This window comes from Canis lupus (genome assembly GCF_048164855.1).
Source record: "Canis lupus baileyi chromosome 34 unlocalized genomic scaffold, mCanLup2.hap1 SUPER_34_unloc_1, whole genome shotgun sequence".
In the NCBI taxonomy this organism is placed as follows: domain Eukaryota; kingdom Metazoa; phylum Chordata; class Mammalia; order Carnivora; family Canidae; genus Canis; species Canis lupus.
In genome coordinates, this window is record NW_027326452.1 from 55,885 (window position 1) to 77,254 (window position 21,370).

At 40.6% G+C, this 21,370-nt stretch overlaps 1 protein-coding gene across 13 annotated transcripts in view; it reads left to right on the plus strand.

Annotated features, from left to right (window-relative positions):
* The window catches only part of LOC140629666 (outer dynein arm-docking complex subunit 2-like), a 172,821-nt gene that overhangs the window by 21,694 nt on the left and 129,757 nt on the right, over nucleotides 1-21,370 (plus strand). For 11 of the 13 annotated variants that reach the window (XM_072819195.1, XM_072819196.1, XM_072819197.1 and 8 more), the window contains one exon: nucleotides 17,906-18,166. In XM_072819195.1, coding sequence (XP_072675296.1) covers nucleotides 17,943-18,166 — 224 coding nt within the window. In that variant the 5' untranslated portion in view covers nucleotides 17,906-17,942. Of the gene's footprint in view, nucleotides 1-13,861; nucleotides 13,927-17,905; nucleotides 18,167-21,370 lie in introns of those variants that run through there. The other 2 variants (XM_072819194.1, XM_072819198.1) reach the window with 2 other exon arrangements.

The window sequence follows — 21,370 nt, forward strand, 5'->3', positions numbered from 1 at the left end:
TTGGGAAAGAGATGTAAGATTCTCTTAAACGCGTCTTCCCGGGAGGGACAAACCTGATGCTTTCTTTTTATGGGTCAGGGCAAGTCATAAGACCCAAACTTACTTCAAGGAGGTGGGGAAGTGCCGTTCTCTTCCCAGGTGCCTGGAAGAGGAGAAGGCACAGAAATATTGTGGGGTTGCACCACTGTTTAACCACAGTTCGAAAATTTTCCAAAGTAAATGAGTGTCATGAAATTTACTACATTATCTACTTTGGTGTAGCAGTTGGGTTGTCAGTTATAATTGATAGTGATGGTTAAAACCATTTACTGTACCCCTAATTTATAGTCTAATCCCCTGGTGTTAGTACCTCTTCCCAGAAAAGTGTGCATTTAACTACACCAATAATTTTTTCTTACAGATTTTATTTATTTGAGAGAGAGAGAGAGAGGGAGAGAGAGGGAGAGAGAGAGGGAGAGAGAGAGAAGGGAGCAAACGTGTGCACATGAGCATGAGCTGAGTAAGGGGCAGAGGGAGAAGCAGGGTCCTCGCTGAGCAGGGAGCCCGCACTGGGGCTCCATCTCTGGACCCTGAAATCGTGACCTGAGCAGAAGGCAGACACTGCACCAGCTGAGCCACCCAGGCGCCCCTAATTACAACGGTGATTTATGTTTCAGTCTTGAGTTCCAAGACTGCCACGCGTGCTCTACAATGCAGGCTGGCTTGTATTTGCAAATGTTGCTTAAATCAGTTTGCTTGTTGATAGAAATAAGCTTTCCTATCTCTTATAATAATCTTGGGATTATTGGGCCACTATCCTGGCTACTGTTAATTTTTTAAAAATATTTTATTTATTCATTCATGAGAGAGACACAGAGAGACAGAGACACAGGCAGAGGGAGAAGCAGGCTCCATGCAGGGAGCCCAATATGGGACTCGATCCCTTGTCCCCAGGATCACAACCTGGGCTGAAGACGGCGCTAAACTGCTGAGCCACCCGGGCTGCCCCTGGCTACTGTTTAATTTGTAGTAATTTCATTTCTTCCTTAGTCTGTCTTTGAGTGTCACACTCATGTTTTTAATTGTAAAGTGTGTAACATAGAATTTACCATAGTGGCCACTGTTAAGCATTCAGTTCAGTAGTATTAAGTATATTCATATTGTTGTGTAACAGATCTCCAGAACTTTTTTTTAATATGGCAAAACTGAAACTCTGTACACATCAAACAACTCCCCGTTTCTCCTGCCCTCCTCACCCTTGGCAACCACCATTCTATTTTCTGTTTCTGTGAGTTTGGCTACTTTTGATACCTTATAAAAATACAGCTACACAGTTTTCTTTTTCTGACTGGCTTATTTCACTTAGTGTAATATTCTCAAGTTTCACTCATGTTATAGCATGTGACAGGATCTCCTCCTTTTTTTAAAGGTGAATGATATTCCATTGTTTGTGTGTGTCTGTGTGTGTGTATAAACCACATTTTGTTTATTCATCTATTGATGGACATTTGATTTGCTTTAACCTCTTGGCTATTGTGAATAATGCTGCAATGAATGTGAATTTGCAAATATCTCTTTGAGCTCCTACTTTCAATTCTTTTGGGTATATAAGCCAAAGTGGAATTGTTCAGGGTCACATGGCAATTTCATTTTTAATTTTCGAGGAACTTTCATACTGTTTTCTTTTTTTTTTTTTTTTCTTTTTTATTTATTTATTTATTTTTTATTGGTGTTCAATTTACTAACATACAGAATAACACCCAGTGCCCGTCACCCATTCACTCCCACCCCCCGCCCTCCTCCCCTTCTACCACCCCTAGTTCGTTTCCCAGAGTTAGCAGTCTTAACGTTCTGTCTCCCTTTCTGATATTTCCCACACATTTCTTCTCCCTTCCCTTATTTTCCCTTTCACTATTATTTATATTCCCCAAATGAATGAGAACATATAATGTTTGTCCTTCTCCGACTGACTTACTTCACTCAGCATAATACCCTCCAGTTCCATCCACGTTGAAGCAAATGGTGGGTATTTGTCATTTCTAATAGCTGAGTAATATTCCATTGTATACATAAACCACATCTTCTTTATCCATTCATCTTTCGTTGGACACCGAGGCTCCTTCCACAGTTTGGCTATCGTGGCCATTGCTGCTAGAAACATCGGGGTGCAGGTGTCCCGGCGTTTCATTGCATTTGTATCTTTGGGGTAAATCCCCAACAGTGCAATTGCTGGGTCGTAGGGCAGGTCTATTTTTAACTGTTTGAGGAACCTCCACACAGGTTTCCAGAGTGGCTGCACCAGTTCACATTCCCACCAACAGTGTAAGAGGGTTCCCTTTTCTCCGCATCCTCTCCAACATTTGTTGTTTCCTGCCTTGTTAATTTTCCCCATCCTCACTGGTGTGAGGCGGTATCTCATTGTAGTTTTGATTTGTATTTCCCTGATGGCAAGTGATGCAGAGCATTTTCTCATGTGCATGTTGGCCATGTCTATGTCTTCCTCTGTGAGATTTCTGTTCATGTCTTTTGCCCATTTCATGATTGGATTGTTTGTTTCTTTGGTGTTGAGTTTGAGAAGTTCTTTATAGATCTTGGAAACTAGCCCTTTATCTGATATGTCATTTGCAAATATCTTCTCCCATTCTGTAGGTTGTCTTTGAGTTTTGTTGACTGTATCCTTTGCTGTGCAAAAGCTTCTTATCTTGATGAAGTCCCAATAGTTCATTTTTGCTTTTGTTTCTTTTGCCTTCGTGGATGTATCTTGCAAGAAGTTACTGTGGCCGAGTTCAAAAAGGGTGTTGCCTGTGTTCTCCTCTAGGATTTTGATGGAATCTTGTCTCACATTTAGATCTTTCATCCATTTTGAGTTTATCTTTGTGTATGGTGAAAGAGAGTGGTCTAGTTTCATTCTTCTGCATGTGGATGTCCAATTTTCCCAGCACCATTTATTGAAGAGACTGTCTTTCTTCCAATGGATAGTCTTTCCTCCTTTATCGAATATTAGTTGCCCATAAAGTTCAGGGTCCACTTCTGGATTCTCTATTCTGTTCCACTGATCTATGTGTCTGTTTTTGTGCCAGTACCACACTGTCTTGATGACCACGGCTTTGTAGTACAACCTGAAATCTGGCATTGTGATGCCCCCAGATATGGTTTTCTTTTTTAAAATTCCCCTGGCTATTCGGGGTCTTTTCTGATTCCACACAAATCTTAAAATAATTTGTTCTAACTCTCTGAAGAAAGTCCATGGTATTTTGATAGGGATTGCATTAAACGTGTATATTGCCCTGGGTAACATTGACATTTTCACAATATTAATTCTGCCAATCCATGAGCATGGAATATTTTTCCATCTCTTTGTGTCTTCCTCAATTTCTTTCAGAAGTGTTCTATAGTTTTGAGGGTATAGATCCTTTACATCTTTGGTTAGGTTCATTCCTAGGTATCTTATGCTTTTGGGTGCAATTGTAAATGGGATTGACTCCTTCATTTCTCTTTCTTCAGTCTCATTGTTAGTGTATAGAAATGCCACTGACTTCTGGGCATTGATTTTGTATCCTGTCATGCTACCGAATTGCTGTATGAGTTCTAGCAATCTTGGGGTGGAGACTTTTGGGTTTTCTATGTAGAGTATCATGTCATCGGCGAAGAGGGAGAGTTTGACTTCTTCTTTGCCAATTTGAATGCCTTTAATGTCTTTTTGTTGTCTGATTGCTGAGGCTAGGACTTCCAGTACTATGTTGAACAGCAGTGGTGAGAGTGGACATCCCTGTCTTGTTCCTGATCTTAGGGGAAAGGCTCCCAGTGCTTCCCCATTGAGAATGATATTTGCTGTGGGCTTTTCATAGATGGCTTTTAAGATGTCGAGGAATGTTCCCTCTATCCCTACACTCTGAAGAGTTTTGATCAGGAATGGATGCTGTATTTTGTCAAATGCTTTCTCTGCATCCAATGAGAGGATCATATGGTTCTTGGTTTTTCTCTTGCTGATATGATGAATCACATTGATTGTTTTACGGGTGTTGAACCAGCCTTGTGTCCCAGGGATAAATCCTACTTGGTCATGGTGAATCATTTTCTTAATGTACTCTTGGATCCTATTGGCCAGTATCTTGTTGAGAATTTTTGCATCCATGTTCATCAGGGATATTGGTCTGTAATTCTCCTTTTTGGCGGGGTCTTTGTCTGGCTTTGGAATTAAGGTGATGCTGGCTTCATAGAACGAATTTGGAAGTACTCCATCTCTTTCTATCTTTCCAAACAGCTTTAGGAGAATAGGTATGATTTCTTCTTTAAACGTTTGATAAAATTCTCCTGGGAAGTCATCTGGCCCTGGACTCTTGTGTCTTGGGAGGTTTTTGATGACTGCTTCAATTTCCTCCCTGGTTATTGGCCTGTTCAGGTTTTCTATTTCTTCCTGTTCCAGTTTTGGTAGTTTGTGGCTTTCCAGGAATGCGTCCATTTCTTCTAGATTGCCTAATTTATTGGCGTATAGCTGTTCATAATATGTTTTTAAAATCGTTTGTATTTCCTTGGTGTTGGTAGTGATCTCTCCTTTCTCATTCATGATTTTATTAATTTGAGTCTTCTCTCTCTTCTTTTTTATAAGGCTGGCTAATGGTTTATCTATCTTATTAATTCTTTCAAAGAACCAACTCCTGGTTCTGTTGATCTGTTCCACAGTTCTTCTGGTCTCGATTTCGTTGAGTTCTGCTCGAATCTTTATTAGCTCCCTTCTTCTCTTGGGTGTAGGATCTATTTGCTGTTTTTTCTCTAGCTCCTTTACGTGTAAGGTTAGCTTTTGTATTTGAGTTCTTTCCAGTTTTTGAATGGATGCTTGTATTGCGATGTATTTCCCCCTTAGGACTGCTTTTGCTGCATCCCAAAGAATTTGAACGGTTGTATCTTCATTCTCATTAGTTTCCATGAATCTTTTTAATTCTTCCTTAATTTCCTGGTTGACCCTTTTATCTTTTAGCAGGATGGTCCTTAACCTCCACGTGTTTGAGGTCCTTCCAAACTTCTTGTTGTGATTTAGTTCTAATTTCATGGCATTATGGTCCGAGAATATGCAGGGGACAATCCCAATCTTTTGGTATCGGTTCAGACCCGATTTGTGACCCAATATGTGGTCTATTCTGGAGAAAGTTCCATGTGCGCTTGAGAAGAATGTGTATTCAGTTGAGTTTGGATGTAAAGTTCTGTAGATATCTGTGAAATCCATCTGGTCCAATGTATCATTTAAAGCTCTCGTTTCTTTGGAGATGTTGTGCTTAGAAGACCTATCGAGTATAGAAAGAGCTAGATTGAAGTCACCAAGTATAAGTGTATTATTATCTAAGTATTTCTTCACTTTGGTTAATAATTGATTTATATATTTGGCAGCTCCCACATTCGGAGCATATATATTGAGGATTGTTAAGTCCTCTTGTTGGATAGATCCTTTAAGTATGATATAGTGTCCCTCTTCATCTCTCACTACAGTCTTTGGGGTAAATTTTAGTTTATCTGATATAAGGATGGCTACCCCTGCTTTCTTTTGAGGACCATTCGAATGGTAAATGGTTCTCCAACCTTTTATTTTCAGGCTGTAGGTGTCCTTCTGTCTAAAATGAGTCTCTTGTAGACAGCAAATAGATGGGTCCTGCTTTTTTATCCAGTCTGAAACCCTGCGCCTTTTGATGGGGTCATTAAGCCCGTTCACATTCAGAGTTACTATTGAGAGATATGAGTTTAGTGTCATCATGATATCTATTCAGTCTTTGTTTTTGTGGACTGTTCCACTGAACTTCTTCTTAAAGGGGAATTTTAAGAGTCCCCCTTAAAATTTCTTGCAGAGCTGGTTTGGAGGTCACATATTCTTTTAGTTGCTGCCTGTCTTGGAAGCTCTTTATCTCTCCTTCCATTTTGAATGAGAGCCTTGCCGGATAAAGTATTCTTGGTTGCATGTTCTTCTCATTTAGGACCCTGAATATATCCTGCCAGCCCTTTCTGGCCTGCCAGGTCTCTGTGGAGAGGTCTGCTGTTACCCTAATACTCCTCCCCATAAAAGTCAGGGATTTCTTGTCTCTTGCTGCTTTAAGGATCTTCTCTTTATCTTTGGAATTTGCAAGCTTCACAATAAAATGTCGAGGTGTTGAACGGTTTTTATTGATTTTAGGGGGGGATCTCTCTATTTCCTGGATCTGAATGCCTGTTTCCCTTCCCAGATTAGGAAAGTTTTCAGCTAGAATTTGTTCAAATACATATTCTGGCCCTCTGTCCCTTTCGGCGCCCTCGGGAACCCCAATTAAACGTAGGTTTTTCTTCCTCAGGCTGTCGTTTATTTCCCTTAATCTATCTTCATGGTCTTTTAATTGTTTGTCTCTTTTTTCCTCAGTTTCCCTCTTTGCTATCAACTTGTCTTCTATGTCACTCACTCGTTCTTCCACCTCGTTAACCCTCGTCGTTAGGACTTCTAGTTTGGATTGCATCTCATTCAATTGATTTTTAATTTCTGCCTGATTAGCTCTAAATTCTGCAGTCATGAAGTCTCTTGAGTCCTTTATACTTTTTTCTAGAGCCACCAGTAGCTGTATAATAGTGCTTCTGAATTGGCTTTCTGACATTGAATTGTAATCCAGATTTTGTAACTCTGTGGGAGAGAGGACTGTTTCTGATTCTTTCTTTTGAGGTGAGGTTTTCCTTCTAGTCATTTTGCTCAGTGCAGAGTGGCCAAAAGCAAGTTGTATTGGGAAAAAGAGAAAAAGAGAGGAGAGAAAGAAGGAAAGAAAAGAGAAAGAGAAAAAAAAAGGGAAGAAAAAGAAAAAAAAACGAAAAAAAAAAAAGAAGAGAAAGAAAAAGAAAGGAGAAAAAAAGGGGGTGGGGGAAGGAAACAAATCAAAAAGCAAAACAAAACAAAAACAAAAACAAAAACAAAAAAAGAACCACCGGGGAGTATCTTCTGATTCTGTGTTCTTTAAGTCCCTTGGCTTCTCCTGGAAGTTGTCCGTCTAGCTGGTGTTCTGGGGGAGGGGCCTGTTGTGCTGATTTTCAGGTGTTAGCAGTTGGGGGAGCTGCTGTGCCCCTGCCCGGTGCAGGGCTCAGTGGGGGTTGTTTACCCCGTGAGGCCGCAGGAGGAACAGCCCCAGTGGCGGGGCAGCTCTGGAAACCTGGATTCAGCCCCCGCAGGAACTCCGGAGCTCTCCGTCTGCAGGGCCTGGAGGCTCCGGGGCGGGGCCGCTGATGTGCTCAGCTGGGGCAGGAGCCTCATTGCTGTCCTGGGCCCTCCCGGCCTCTGCCTGTCCCGGGGGAGGCCGGATCCTGGGCTGTGTCCCGGCGCCCTGTGCTCCGGAGCCTGCGCTGTTGGATTCGAGCTCCCGGGCCGCGCAGCCCCCTCCGCGGAGCTGCTGCCCAAGCCCCTCCGAGCTGCTCCTGGAACCGCGCAGCCCCCTCTGCACGGAGCCTCTTCCTCTGCCCGAGCCCCTCCGAGCTGCTCCCGGGGCCGCGCAGCCCCCTCCGCGGAGCCGCCGCCAGAGCCCCTCCGAGCTGCTCCGGGACCCGCCGGGTCCCGCCGTGCGCGCTGCAGCCCTTAGGGAGCTCGGCGCACTCTCCCGGGGCGCAGGTGCCTGTTAGTGTCCCCGGGAGCCCGAGGGCATCCCCGCCCTCCTAGGTCCTGCTCCACCTCCCTGCGAGCCCCTTTCCGCCCGGGAAGGTCGGTGCAGCTCCTGCTCCTCCGGGACGGGGCTCTCCTGTCCTGGGGACACTCGCCCCGGCCTCAGCCTGGCTCCTCTTGGGCCCCTCCCCCTTGGAGGCCTTTGTTTCTTTATTTCTTTTTCCCCGTCTTCCTACCTTGATAGAAGCGCGAACTCTTCTCACTGTAGCATTCCAGCTGGTCTCTCTTTAAATCTCAGGCCGAATTCATAGATTTTCAGGATAATTTGAAGGTTTTCTAGGTAGTTTGGTGGAGACAGGTGATTTGGAGACCCTACTCTTCCGCCATCTTGCTCCTCCCCCCTCATACTGTTTTCCATAGTGGCTGGACCACTGTAGATTCTCACCAACAGGGCACAAAGTTCCAGTTTCTTTACATTATTGCCAGCAGTTGTTATTTTTTGTGTTTTGTTTTGTTTTTAGATAGTGGCTATAAGGTGATACCTCTTTGTAATTTTATTTGTACTTTCTTTAATGATTAATGATATTGAACGTCTTTTCATGTGCTCATTGGAGAAATGTCTGTTCAAGTTCTTTGCTCATGTATTTTTGTTGAGTTGTAGGAGCTCTTTACATATTCTGGATATTAACCCCTTATCAGATATATGATATGCAAATATTTTCTTCCATTCTGTAGGTTATCTTTTCACTCTGTTGATTGCTTACTTTGTTTCCCAGAAGTTTTCAAAGATTTTATGTAGTCCTATTTATTTTTATTTGTTGCCTCTGCTTTTGGTTTCATATCCAAGAAATCATTCCCAAATTCAATGTCTTGAAGCTTACATGTGAGCAGGGAAACCTGTTTTCTTGTTAAGAGTTTTACAGGTCTTATTTCATGTTAATTTTTGTATACAGTATATGGTAAGGATCCAACATAACTCTTTTGCATGTGAATATTCAGTTTTGCCAACACCACTTGTTGAAGTGATTGTCCTTTCCCTATTGAGTAGTTCTGGCACCTTGGTTGAAGATCATTCATCCTGAGAGTGTTTTTTTATTTTTATTTTTATTTTTTTATGATAGTCACACACAGAGAGAGAGAGAGAGAGAGAGAAGCAGAGACACAGGCAGAGGGAGAAGCAGGCTCCATGCACCGGGAGCCCGACATGGGATTCGATCCCGGGTCTCCAGGATCGCACCCTGGGCCAAAGGCAGGCACCAAACCACTGCGCCACCCAGGGATCCCCCTGAGAGTGTTTTTGAGATTATATGCCAGAGAGTATTTTTCCTGGGTTCTCTATTCTGTTTCGTTGGTCTGTATGTCTGTCTTTATGCCAGTCTATCTGTGTTTTGATTACTGAAGCTTCATAATATGATTTGATATCAGGAACTGTGAAGTCTCAAACTTTTTTCTTCTTTTTCAATATTGTTTTGGGTTTTCAGAGTTTCTTGAGATCCCATTTTAGGGCAGTTTTTCTGTTTCTGCCAAAAATAGGATTTTTGATAAGAGTTATAATGAATCTGTTGATTGCTTTGGGTGCAATGGACATTTTAACAATTTTATTTGCATCTTTAATTTTTTTCAGCAGTGTTTTGCAGTTTTTCACTCTATGGGTCTTTTACTTTGTTAGTTGAGTTTATTCTTAAGTCTCTTATTCTTTTTGACACTTTTGTCAATGCGATTGTTTTCTTATTGTCCTTTTGTTTGTGGTTTGTGTTTGAAAACTCAGTTATTTTATTTTGTGGTGATTTTGTATCCTGCAAGTTTGCTGAATTTGTTTAGTAGTCTAATAATTTGGGTGTGTGTGTATGTGTAATCTTTTGGGCTTTGTGCATATAAGATCATGTAGTGTCACCTGTGAGCAGAGATAACTTCTTCTTTCCTAATTTATTTCTTGCCAAATTGCAAAGAAATTTTTACTTCTAGTGCTCTCTTGAATAGCGGTAGTGAGGGTGAACATCAATACTTTGTTCATCTTCGAGGAAAAGCTTTCAGTCTTTGAGCATGGAGTATGATGTTAGCTGTGAACTTTTTATATATGGCCTTTATATATTGAGATAGTTTCCTTCTATTGCTAGTTTATTGCTTTAATTGTGAAAGGTATTTAATTAGTCAAATGGATTGAGATGATCATGTGGTTTTGTTCTTCATTCAGATAACATGATATATCACATTTTGTATGATGAACCATCCTTACATCCGTAGGATAAATTCAACTTGGTAATGGTGTGTAATCCTTTAAATGTGCCATTCAACTCAGTTTGCTAGTATTTTAAAAGGATTTTAAAATTACTGTTCTTCAGGCATATTGGTCTATAGTTTTCTTGTAGTATCTTGTTTTGCTTTGCTATCAGAGGAATGTTGGCCTCAGAATGAGCTTGGAAGTATTCCTTGCTCTTCAAATTTGGGGAAGAATTTGATGAGTTTTGGTGTTAATTCTCTACATGGTTAGTAGAATGCTCTCATGAAGTCATGTGGCCCTGGGCTTTAATATGCTGGAGGTTTTTGATTACTGTTTCATATCCTTATTGGATATTGGTCTGTTCAGATTTTAAATTTAAGCCATTGACTTTGTAGGTTGTTTATTTCTAGGGATTTATCCATTCTACGTTATCAAACTTATTGGTGTATGGTTGTTAAGAGTCTATTATGGTCCTTTTAATTTCTGTGACATCAGTTGTTATGTCTCCTTTTCATTTCTGATTTTAGTTATTTGAGTCATCTTTTATTCTTAGCCTAGCTAAGGGTTTATTAATTTTGTTGATCTTTTGAAAACAACTTTTGTTTCATTAATTTTTTCTGTTATATCTTTGCTCTAATAATTTCCTTTCTTTGCTAACATTGTTCTTTTTGTAGTTCCTTGAGTTATAAAGTTGGGTTACTGATTTTAGATTTCTCTCTCTCTCTCTTTTTTTTAAATGTAAGTGTTTATAGCTATAAACCTCACTCTTAGCACTGCTTTCGTTATATAAGATTTGATACATTGTGTTTTCATTTTTATTTGCCTGAAGATATTTTCTAATTTCCCTTGTGATTTATTCTTTGGCTCACTGGTTGTTTAAATCTGTGTTGCTTAATTTCCACATATTTGTGGATTTTTATTTTTCCTTCTGTTTTTCATTTCTGGTTTCATTCCATTGAGGTCAGAAAAGATACTTGGTGTGAGTTCAGACTTCTTAAATTTGTTAAGACTTGTTTTGTGGTCTAACATGTGGTCTGTCCTGGAAAATGTTCTGTGTGTGCTTGAGAAAAATGTGCATTTTCTTGTTGTTGCATAGAGTCCTCCATGTATGATTGTTTGGTGCATTTAGTCTACAGTATTGTTCAAGTCCTCTGTTATCTCATTGATTTTTGTTTGGTGGTTCTTTCTTTTGAATGAATGACATTGAAGTCTTCTCTTACTGTGTTGATGCCAGTGTTTGCTTCAAAAATTTAGGAGTTCTGATGTCAGGTGTTTACATATTTATAATTGTCAAAGCTTCTTGGTGAATTGACCCTTTTATCATTATATAATGTCCTATTTTGTGTTTTGTTAGTTTTTGACTTCATCTCTTTTGTCTATTAGTATGGCCACCCTGCTCTCTTTTGGTTAACATTTTCATGGGATATCTTTTTTCCATCTTTTCATTTTCAGCTTATGTGTATCATTAGATCTAAAGTTTGTATCTAGTAGACAGCATGTGGTTGGTCTTTTTTTTTTTTTGTATGTTTTTTTATTGGAGTTTGATTTGCCTATATATATATATATATATATATATATATATATGGCATAACACCCAGTGCTCATGCCATCAAGTGCCCCCCTTAGTGCCTGTCACCCAGTAATCCCACCCTCCCGCCCAACCTGCCTTTCTACCACCCCTTGTTCGTTTCCCAGAGTTAGGTGTCTCCCATGTCCTGTACCCTCACTGATATTTCCCACTCATTTTCTCTCCTTTCCCCTTTATTCCCTTTCACTATTTTTTATATTCCCCAAATGAATGAGACTTGTTTTTTTAAATCCATTCAGCCACTCTGTCTTTTGATTAGAGAGTTTAATCCATTTACATTTAAAGTAATTACTGATAGCGACGCCTGGGTGGCTCAGCGGTTGAGCATCTGCCTTTGGCTCAGGGCATGATCCTGGAGTTCTGGGATCGAGTCCCACATTAGGCTTCCTGCGAGGAGTCTGCTTCTCCCTCTGCCTATGTCTCTGCCTCTCTGTGTCTCTCCTGAATAAATAAATAAAATCTTTAAGAAAAAGTAATTACTGATAAGGATGGTATTTTATTCCCATTTTCTTAATTGTTTTCTGTATGTCTTGTAAGTTTTTTGTCCCTCTTTTCTTTTACTACTGCCTTTTCTTTGTGTTTTAGTGAGTTTTTTTTGGACACATGCCCTTTTAATTACCTTTTGTGTATTTTCTACAGTTTTTTTTTTTTTGTGGTTTCTCTGGGTATTACATAAAATATCTTCATGATTTCAGTTTATTTTAACCTGATGGCTTTAGTTGCATACAAAAACTCTACTCCTTTATGTCTCTGTCCCTCCACCTTCCCTGCTTTGTTAGTGATGTCACAAATTGTGCCTTTTCATATTGTGTGTCTGTTAACATAGATTTATACTTTAATGCTTTTTCCTTTTAAATCCTATAAAAGAATGAAAAATGATTTATGCACCAACGTTAGGGTTCTGTTTTTGGCCTAAGTATTTACCTTTACTGGAGAGCTTTATATTTTCTATGGTTTTGTGTTGTCTAGGGTCCTTTGTTTCATCTCCAAGGGCAATCCTTTAGTATTTTTTGTGTGGCATGTCCAGTGGTGATTGACTCCATCAGCTTTTATCTGGCTGGGAAAGTCTTAATGTCTTCATCTTTATTTTTTTTATTTTATTATTATTTTTTTTATAGTTTTGCCTGTTTTTTTTAATTTTATTTTAATTTTTTTTTTATTTATGATAGTCACAGAGAGAGAGAGAGAGAGAGAGAGAGAGAGGCAGAGACATAGGCCGAGGGAGAAGCAGGCTCCATGCACCGGGAACCCGATGTGGGATTCGATCCCGCGTCTCCAGGATCGCGCCCTGGGCCAAAGGCAGGCGCCAAACCGCTGCGCCACCCAGGGATCCCTGTCTTCATCTTTAAAGGATGACTTTATAGATACAGTATTCTTGGTAGTTCTTTTCTTTCAGCATATTGAATATACCATACTGCTGCCCTCTGACCTGCAAAATATCTGCAGAGACATTGGCTTTGAATCAACAGAGGTTCTCATTTACATGAGGAGTCCATTTTCTCATGCTACATTCAAGATTGCTTTTTTCCTGTAACTTTTCAGTTTACTATATGTGGTGCTGAAGTGAGCACAGCTTTTCAGTTTCATTATAATGTGTTTCAGTGTTGGTCTCTTTGCATTTACCCTAATTGGAGTTCATTCAGCTTCTTGAATTTATATATCCATTTTTTTGCCTCAAATTTGGAAAAATTTCAGCCACTATTTCTTTAAATAGGCTCTCTATCTCTTTCCTACTTCTCCTGGGTCTCCCATAATGCATAGATAGACTTTTTGTAGTGTCCTGTATAGCCCATAGACTCTCTTTACTTTCCATCATTCCTTTTTTTTTTCCATTCCTGTGACTCAGTAATTTCACATGATGTTTTCTAGTTTGCTGATTCATTCTTCTGCTTGATCAAATCTTTTTTTTTTTTTTTTTTGCTTGATGAAATCTGAAGTTGAATCTGTTTAGTGCATTTTTCAGTTTAATCATTGTATTCTTCAGCTACAAAGTTTATTTACCTTTTTTAAAAAGTGTTTTTGTGTCAATATTCTTATTTTGTTCATGCATTATTTCCCTGATTTCATTTAGGTATCTTTTGTCTTGTCTTTTAGCATCTTTAGTAGAGCATCTTTAGAATTATTATTTTAAATTACTTCTCAGGTAATTCATAGATCTTCATTTCTTAAGGGTTGGTTGTGGTGCTTTATTTTGCTCGTTTGATGGAACCATCTTTAACTGTTTCCCTTTGGGCCTTTTGATCTTTTGAGATTAGGGCATTTGAAAAGACAATGATCTCTTTTAGTGTGTTATTTTTTTTTTTAAGTTTTTGTTTATTGATTCTTAAGAGACGGGGGGGGGGTGGGGCGGGGGCGGGGGGGGGTGGGGCGGGGGCGGGGGGGGGGGCGGGGGCGGGCTCGGGCCTCCCCTCCGCGGGGCGGCGACCCTCCGCGCGGCGGGGCGTTGAGTGTTTACCGCGCGCCCTAGTAACTGGCGGGCGCGCGGCTGGCGGCGCGGGGCGCGGGCCGCTGGGCGCAGTGCGGACGCGGAGCGGGGCGCTGCAGGTGAGTGCGGCCGTTGGGCGCAGGGCGGCCGCCGGGGACTCGCCGCCGCCTCTCCGCGCCGGGCCCCGCCGCTCCCGCCCGCCCCGCGCAGGGGTCCTTGCAGCCTAACGCGGCGGGGTTCGAGCAATGGGGGCCTCTCTCGCCCGCTCCCCTCGTCTCCTCGGGCCGCGGCCCGCCCTGTCCCGGCCCTCTCCCTCCCCTCCCCTCCCCGCAGACCCCCTGCCCGGGCGCCTCCTGCTCCTCGGCTCCCGAGCCGAGCCCCTCTCCGCGGCTCAGGCGACTCCCGGCGCCTCCCCGTCCTCCTACCCTCCGCCCCTGCAGCTCGCCCTCCTTCCACCTACCGTCCTCCTCCCTGCGCCTTCCTGCCGGCGCCCCCTGCCCCCTTACCCCTACAGACTGAGCTCCGGCTCTAACTAACGCCTGTCGCCGTCTGCTCGGTGTTTTCACGCAGGCTTTAAGTGTACGTGGATTCAGGGCCCTGCACATGCCAGTTCTGAAATTCTGATTTTTCTGTAGCTTCATCATTCCCAGAACGGCACGTGTATGCGCCGACTCCCAATCTGTGTTACCAGCCACATTTCTAGATCTCAGCGTGGATGCTCACCTTCCCTTAGCTCTGTTTCTGCTCAAGCGTTACAGAAATTATTCACGGACGGGTTTCATTTTTTTTAATGCTACGGGAAGCTTGCAGCTAATCCTTAAAAAAGAAAAACAAGCTGTGTTACAGTGATTTGATTCGGACAGAAAATGAGTAGAATAATAGACAAAATGAATATAAATGATTTTCCATTTATGAGAACACGTGCACAGAAACTTTTCTCCATTTAATCATTAAACTTTTCAACAGTCGCACCTTAATTCAAAGATACTTACTACATATTCATGTGTATTCGTTGTAACTGTGGTTCTTAGGCCAAAAGGACTCCTGGATTGGCAGTGGGTAGAAACTGGGGAACAGCCTGTTTTGATTAAAAAAAAAAAAATTTAGTTTTGTATTTTTACCTGAGTTACACAGACCTTTTTTTTTTTTTTTTTTAACACCCCTGGGACTAGTGGAATAAATACGGTTCTCCTGCTAAATGAGGCTATTAGAAATGTCCTAGACTTAACATGAAAAGCTTTAGATTACACTGTTTTCTTTTTGTAATTTATTCACTTACGCCTACAAAGTACTTCTTTCTCTTTCTCTGTCCGTCTCTCTTTTTTTAAAAAAAAAGATGTTATTCATGAGAGACACAGAGAGAGGCAGGCTCCTCACAAGGAACTGGATGCAGGATTCGATTCCAGACCCAGGATCATGCCCTGAGCCAAAGGCAGACGCTCAACAGCTGAGCCGCCCAGGCTGTCCCTCTTTCTTTCTCTCTCTGCTCTCACTCTCATTTTTAAAGGCTTTTTCTACCTATCTTGTTCAAGATTTTGATACACTTTTCCCCCCTAATAATATTTTTTGCCTTCTGGGTTGTCCCAGACCCTCCTGAAATTTTCTTAGACCTCAAATCAAGCCTGTTCATTGTTGCAGCTCCTGCCTTTCCAGATTTAGAAAAACAATTTGAAGAGATACAAACGTGTTATTTTTGTATAGACATTTATCATGATGAAGACCTTTTTGCATTTCTTAGCTCTTTTTAAAGTGTCTTTCAGGAAGTTGCTGTATGGGGTGTTGACTGCTGCTACAGTCTTATATAATCTATGTATGTCCACATTTTCCTTTTAAAAAGTACAAGAAGGAAATGATACACATGTTGTAGTTTTATAAGACCACTGAAACAAGTGGTATGCTTAAGATTAAAAATAAATTGTGCACATAAGACTTTCTATATGTGATAAAGCTGTTTGCACTTATTCTTAGCTTGCACTTACTCTCTTAATACTGGCAAACTCAACAGTGTTACTGATGTAAGCATCAGTACAGGCTTACATGTTTGGAATCAAGCAATAGAAACAAACTACTAGAATACTAAAATAAATGCACACAAAAAAATCTGTACCCTAATTGTATATATTTTATAATTGTATGTATTTGTATATATAAGTATATACACAGATATAAAAATATATATACCTATTTATGTACACATATATCAGCCATTCTTAGCCCTGAGAACTATCATTTTTTATAACAAATATTTTGTAATGCCTTCTTTGCTACTCCAAAATCAAAATCCTAGGTAGTAATTCTACATGTGTGCATAGTTTAAATGTAGGATAGGATATCTTTAAATGTAGATAGGATATCTAGATCAGTGGCTCTCAGTGAGGCAGTACTCATAACTCAGAAGTATTATTAACCATATTTCATTATCAAAATGATATTGGCTACTTCCTGGGACCCCAGGATCATACCCTGAGCCCAAAGGCAGACACTCAACCACTGAGCCACCCAGGTGCCCTGATGTCTGACATTCTTGGTCCTCATCACTAAATCCCAATGATGTCCCCTAACTGTAAAATAAAGGAAAATCAAAAGGTAAATAATTGCAATACAGTAATAGTATGTAAATGCTCAGGTACCACTACACTAGAATATGTAGTGAAGTAGTCAGGTGCTCCAGCCTTACATAGAATTATATACTGTGAATGCAGTAGCTCCAAATGCAGGCTGATGTAAACACATCATTGAAACTTAAATTGTGTGACCAGCATGGCCATCAATGGTGTGATTTTCCAAAATACTGAGCTCTTGGTAGACTTCCATATAAGACAGAATATATACAACCTTCCTTCGACTTACATGATAGTTGCAATCCTGGAAAATTCAGTGTATGTCAAAACTGTGGAAAAATTACTTTGTGATTGTAAAGTGGAGTTAGATTCTTAGCGCAGGTATTACTTATCTGAAGTTTTTCGCCCACCAGATGCCTAAAGAGTGTAGTATAATTCTGTCTGGGGACTGTTGTGCACATTGCAGGACATCAGACATTATTTTTTAAGAGTTTATTTATTTATTTATGAGAGACAGAGAGAGGCAGAGACATAGGCAGAGAGAGAAGCAGGCTCCCTGTGGGGAGCCTGATGCGGGACTCAATCCCAGGACCCGCTCCTGGGACCCCAGGATCACACCCTGAGCCAAAGGCAGACTCAACCACTGAGCCACCCGGGTGCCCTGATGTCTGACATTCTTGGTCCTCATTACTAAATCCCAATGATGTCCCCTTCCTATCATTTTGATAATGAAATATCCTTAATAATACTTCTGAGTTATGAGTATTGCCTCATTGAGAGCCACTGATCTAGATATCCTATTACTAGATTTAGTGCAGTACAAAACCCAAAATCCCCAAGTCATTTCCGAAGGGTCCTGGTACTTCGGAGCTTTAGTAATAATGGGGGAAAGCTAATTCTATTCTATATTTAACTTTATCACCATTCTAATATTCTGGAAGGAAGCCTTTCATGATCCTATTAGTGAAAAATCAAACAAATATAGACTATCAGGGAAAAAAAGGCCTTAAATGTTCACAGTGAGAACTTGCTTGCTAACTCGGCTTTTACTCAATGTTGCAGATAATGTTCTCTTTTTAAAGAAAGTCAGAATAACAGAGTTCAGTTTGACAGCATGGTTCTAAATTATGCACTGCCCAGCCCAGAAGAGCCTTTGGCTCCAGCAAACCTGTTGGACCAAAGGCCTTGATGCCATCTTCCCCCAGCTCTTCCTTCCACTGTTGGGAGTTTTCTGTTTCTGTTTTCTGCCCAGTTATTTGAGCTTTTCTTTCTGGGGCCCAGGGAAATGAGAAAGTTATTTGCTTAGGGCAAATAGATACTAGAAAATCCAAGTGCCTGTCAGTTTTACTTAGAGCTAGCCCAGTAAAAATGAATATTTCTGTTGCATTAAGGAGCAATTTGATGATTAAAAAAAATTGACCACTAAGATTAAGAAGCAGAATATGTGTTGGATGGCTTAAAGGCTTGAAAGTGAGAACGGTTCCAGGAAAAAGGTGATTGCCATCCTGTGTTTCTAACTCCTTCCACTCTGATGCAGGGTGTGTGGTGAGCTCAGATCTGAGCATTGACTGAGCATGGGGGTGGCTCTGACAAGGTCTGCACAGTGGACTGCTGCTGGATATGGGACCAGAACCCTGGAAATTACTCCACTGAATGAAGTGATATTGAAAGAAATTGCGATGTTTGTGGAGAGTTTTATCTACAAACATCCTCAAGAAGCAAAATATGTTTTTGTAGAACCACTTGAATGGAAAACAAACTTGGACCCCTCAGCATTTGAATCAGGATATATTGTCAGGTAAGCTGGTAAAGAGCTTCTAGAGTTTAATGTCTTTATTGTACATATTTTGATAAATGAGTTGTAGGTTTTGGGCAAGTAATTTAACATCTGTGAATCTCAGAAATATTCTGACCCAGGAATTGCAATCAGGAGGCACTCTGCTGAAATCTGGGAACATTCTGTTTAGCACAACAAAATTATGTATGTATGTATGTATGTATGTATGTATTTATGAGAGAGAGAGAGAGAGAGAGAAGATGAGCAGGGGCAGGGGCAGAGGGAGAAGCAGACTCCTGGCTGGGTAGGGAGCCAGCCAGACACTGAGCTCTATCCCAGGACCCTGAGATCATGACTTGAGCCAAAGGCAGACCCTTAACCGACTGAGCCACCCAGGCGCCCCTAATTATCTTTCTTTCTATCTATCTATCTATCTATCTATCTATCTATCTATCTATCTAGATTTTATTTATTCATGAGAGACACAGAGAGAGAGGCAGAGATACAGGCAGAGGGAGAAGCAGGCTCCCTACAGAGAGCCTGTTGTGAGACTCAATCCCAGGACCCTGGGATCATGACCTGAGCTGAAGACAGATGCTCAACCACTGAGCCACCCCGGTGCCCTGGCACTCCTAATTTTTAAATTTTGATTTGAATTTCTTTTGATAGGGGATGCATTCTTGAGTTCACCACACTCCAACAATTGTTGTTGCTTTATGTTTGGGCTTTCCACTCATCTATACAACCCTACAGGTGTCAGTAGGCATTGGTTTTGTGACCTCTGCTATAGGCAAAATCCCTTCTGGTATTAAAATCTATTAATTCCTGGGGAGTGGTAAATTTCCCTCAATATATGGGAGAGGCTAATTAGCAATTAGCATTGTCCTGAAATGAGAACCTTCCAAATCTGAGATTTAAGAAAAACCTACCTCTACCTCAAACAGGGAGCTGTCAACTTAGCTCTAGAGAGCTTAGATAAAAAATATATATGTATTTATATAAATGTAATCATAATTATATAGGAGTAATTGACATTTGCATATGTAAATCTTTTTTGTTGTTTTGGTCAGCTTCAGTTTATTTTCCACTTTCAGGCATCGGGATCCTCTTTTCTGCCACCGTGTTCCTCCTTAATTTTGCATATGAACTTTTAAAGTGTGACAGTATCAAAGACAGGTCACTAATCAGTCAAATCTTCTTATAGATGCCTTTTCCACTTTTTCCCTTTGGGATTATTTGTGAGAATAAACTCTGAATTTCATTTTTAGTACTGAAAAACCTTTTTTGAACTGTATTTCAGGAGTGTTTGGTTCTGTTGTCATGCTCTACCTTCTCTCTGAATTTCCTGAAGCCTTTTTCTAAAATTGTATTTTATTTCTAACTCTGCCTATGGTCACTTCCTCCCAAAGTGCTTGTCATTATTCATTGCTCCCACTTAAGTTCAGTGTAGTGTCACATGTTGTTTTTTCTAACCTTTGAAAGATGAACTCATCTGCAAAACCATATAGTTCAAAAACATATGAACTACTTAGTACAGAGATGGATTTAAAGCAGATGTCATAAGAGTATCAAGAGCGTCATTGTATCTTACCTCTATTTATTTTGTGTTCCAAGGACAAACTTGACCACATCTGCAACCTACTTAGGTGGGCTGTTACACATACCTCAATCATATCACTGTTTCTCTTTCTTTATCCTTATCCAATTGCTTTTTGCTCTATTTCCATTCTTATACCTCTGCATACAGTCTTTTTTTTTTTTTTCATACAGTCTTTATGCATAGAGGTCCCTCTTAAGCAGGAAGTCTCAACATTTTGGCACATATATGTTTTGAACCAACTACCTCTTGATTGTCTTCCTTCTGTCAAATTTACTGGACACCTTTTCCTTGGGCCAGTTTTTCTATCCATTATTCTTATTTCTGACTTTTATTGGTGATATCTTTGATGTCGGAAGGGAAAAGAGGGTCTGAAAGTAACATTTGTTGTAGTTGAAGGAAACCATGCCATTGTGGCTGGATGAAAACCAGGTGGGTACTGATAGTCCTGAAGAAGGCAAAGGATACAGCTGAGATTTTGGTAGTTATGGAAAATTCTAAATGTTTACACATCCAAGTCTTGACCACTCCCCTTGCTCTACGCCCACCCCCCCAAACCAAAGAACTGTCAGCAACCCATAGCCACTTGGTATGCTGTGTCCACCAACATAACAAAAGTGATATAGACCAGAGATGCCCTCAATGGCTGGAAGAACGTACCATTAAAAGAGTCCCGGCTACCTCATTCTTTGCCCTTTTGTACACATGCACTGTTCTTGCTTAGGCTGCTGGCCCTTAGGACACCTTTTATTCATTTATTTAAAGGGTGGAGGGTCAACTGCTGTCCTTTCAGATAGGATTCAGCTCTGTAAGTCCACATAAATATGGATACCTAAGTCATCATAAAGGCTTTGAGTTTGGAGCCTCTGGATGCATTTCTACCAAACCACAATATTATTGGATGTTTTAGGATATTTCTTCTTCCTCTTGGGACTATATGTTCTCTCAGCCTTTTGTTCCAAAACAAGTCAGTTTTATTTACATGGAAAGTCTGTTGAAGTAAGTAAGCTACCCTCTTTTGTTGATCTCTTTTATATTCGCACTTGAGGCCTCATTTCTCATTTGATGTTGCACATCTCCAAATGTACTCTTTGCGGCAGTCCTTAAAAAATTGATCAGCCTTCTTCTGAATTAGGCTAACAGACATCTGACATTGAAACTGATCTGCTCATCACGCACTGAAAAAAGGTTTTACATGTCGTCACCCATCTTCTTTTGTGCAGATCATTGTTGAGTAGATAGGCATGGCACTGTCCACATGTTAGATGACTTACTCTTTTCTTTTAGAATCATTTCCAATGTACAACCCTTCATTCTATAATAACACTGGTCATCGTCTTTCCGTGTTCATTGTTTTGGGGAAAATAACTCCACTTTCATTCTAATGGAAATCATAGGTCTCCTTGTATTACCATTTTCAATTGCTTTTGTTCTTATCAGACAGAATGAGATAACTAATCTTTCTAAAACACTCCAGAATGAAACCCAAGTCCACTGTAAGCTAAGGACAAATGACACCCTTCAATGATTAACACCATATGGTGGTGGTATACAGAGCTCAGTTGCTTTGACTCATTAGAATGTAGCTCAGGAAATATAAAGACTGGATAAGTGTTCAGAATCACTTA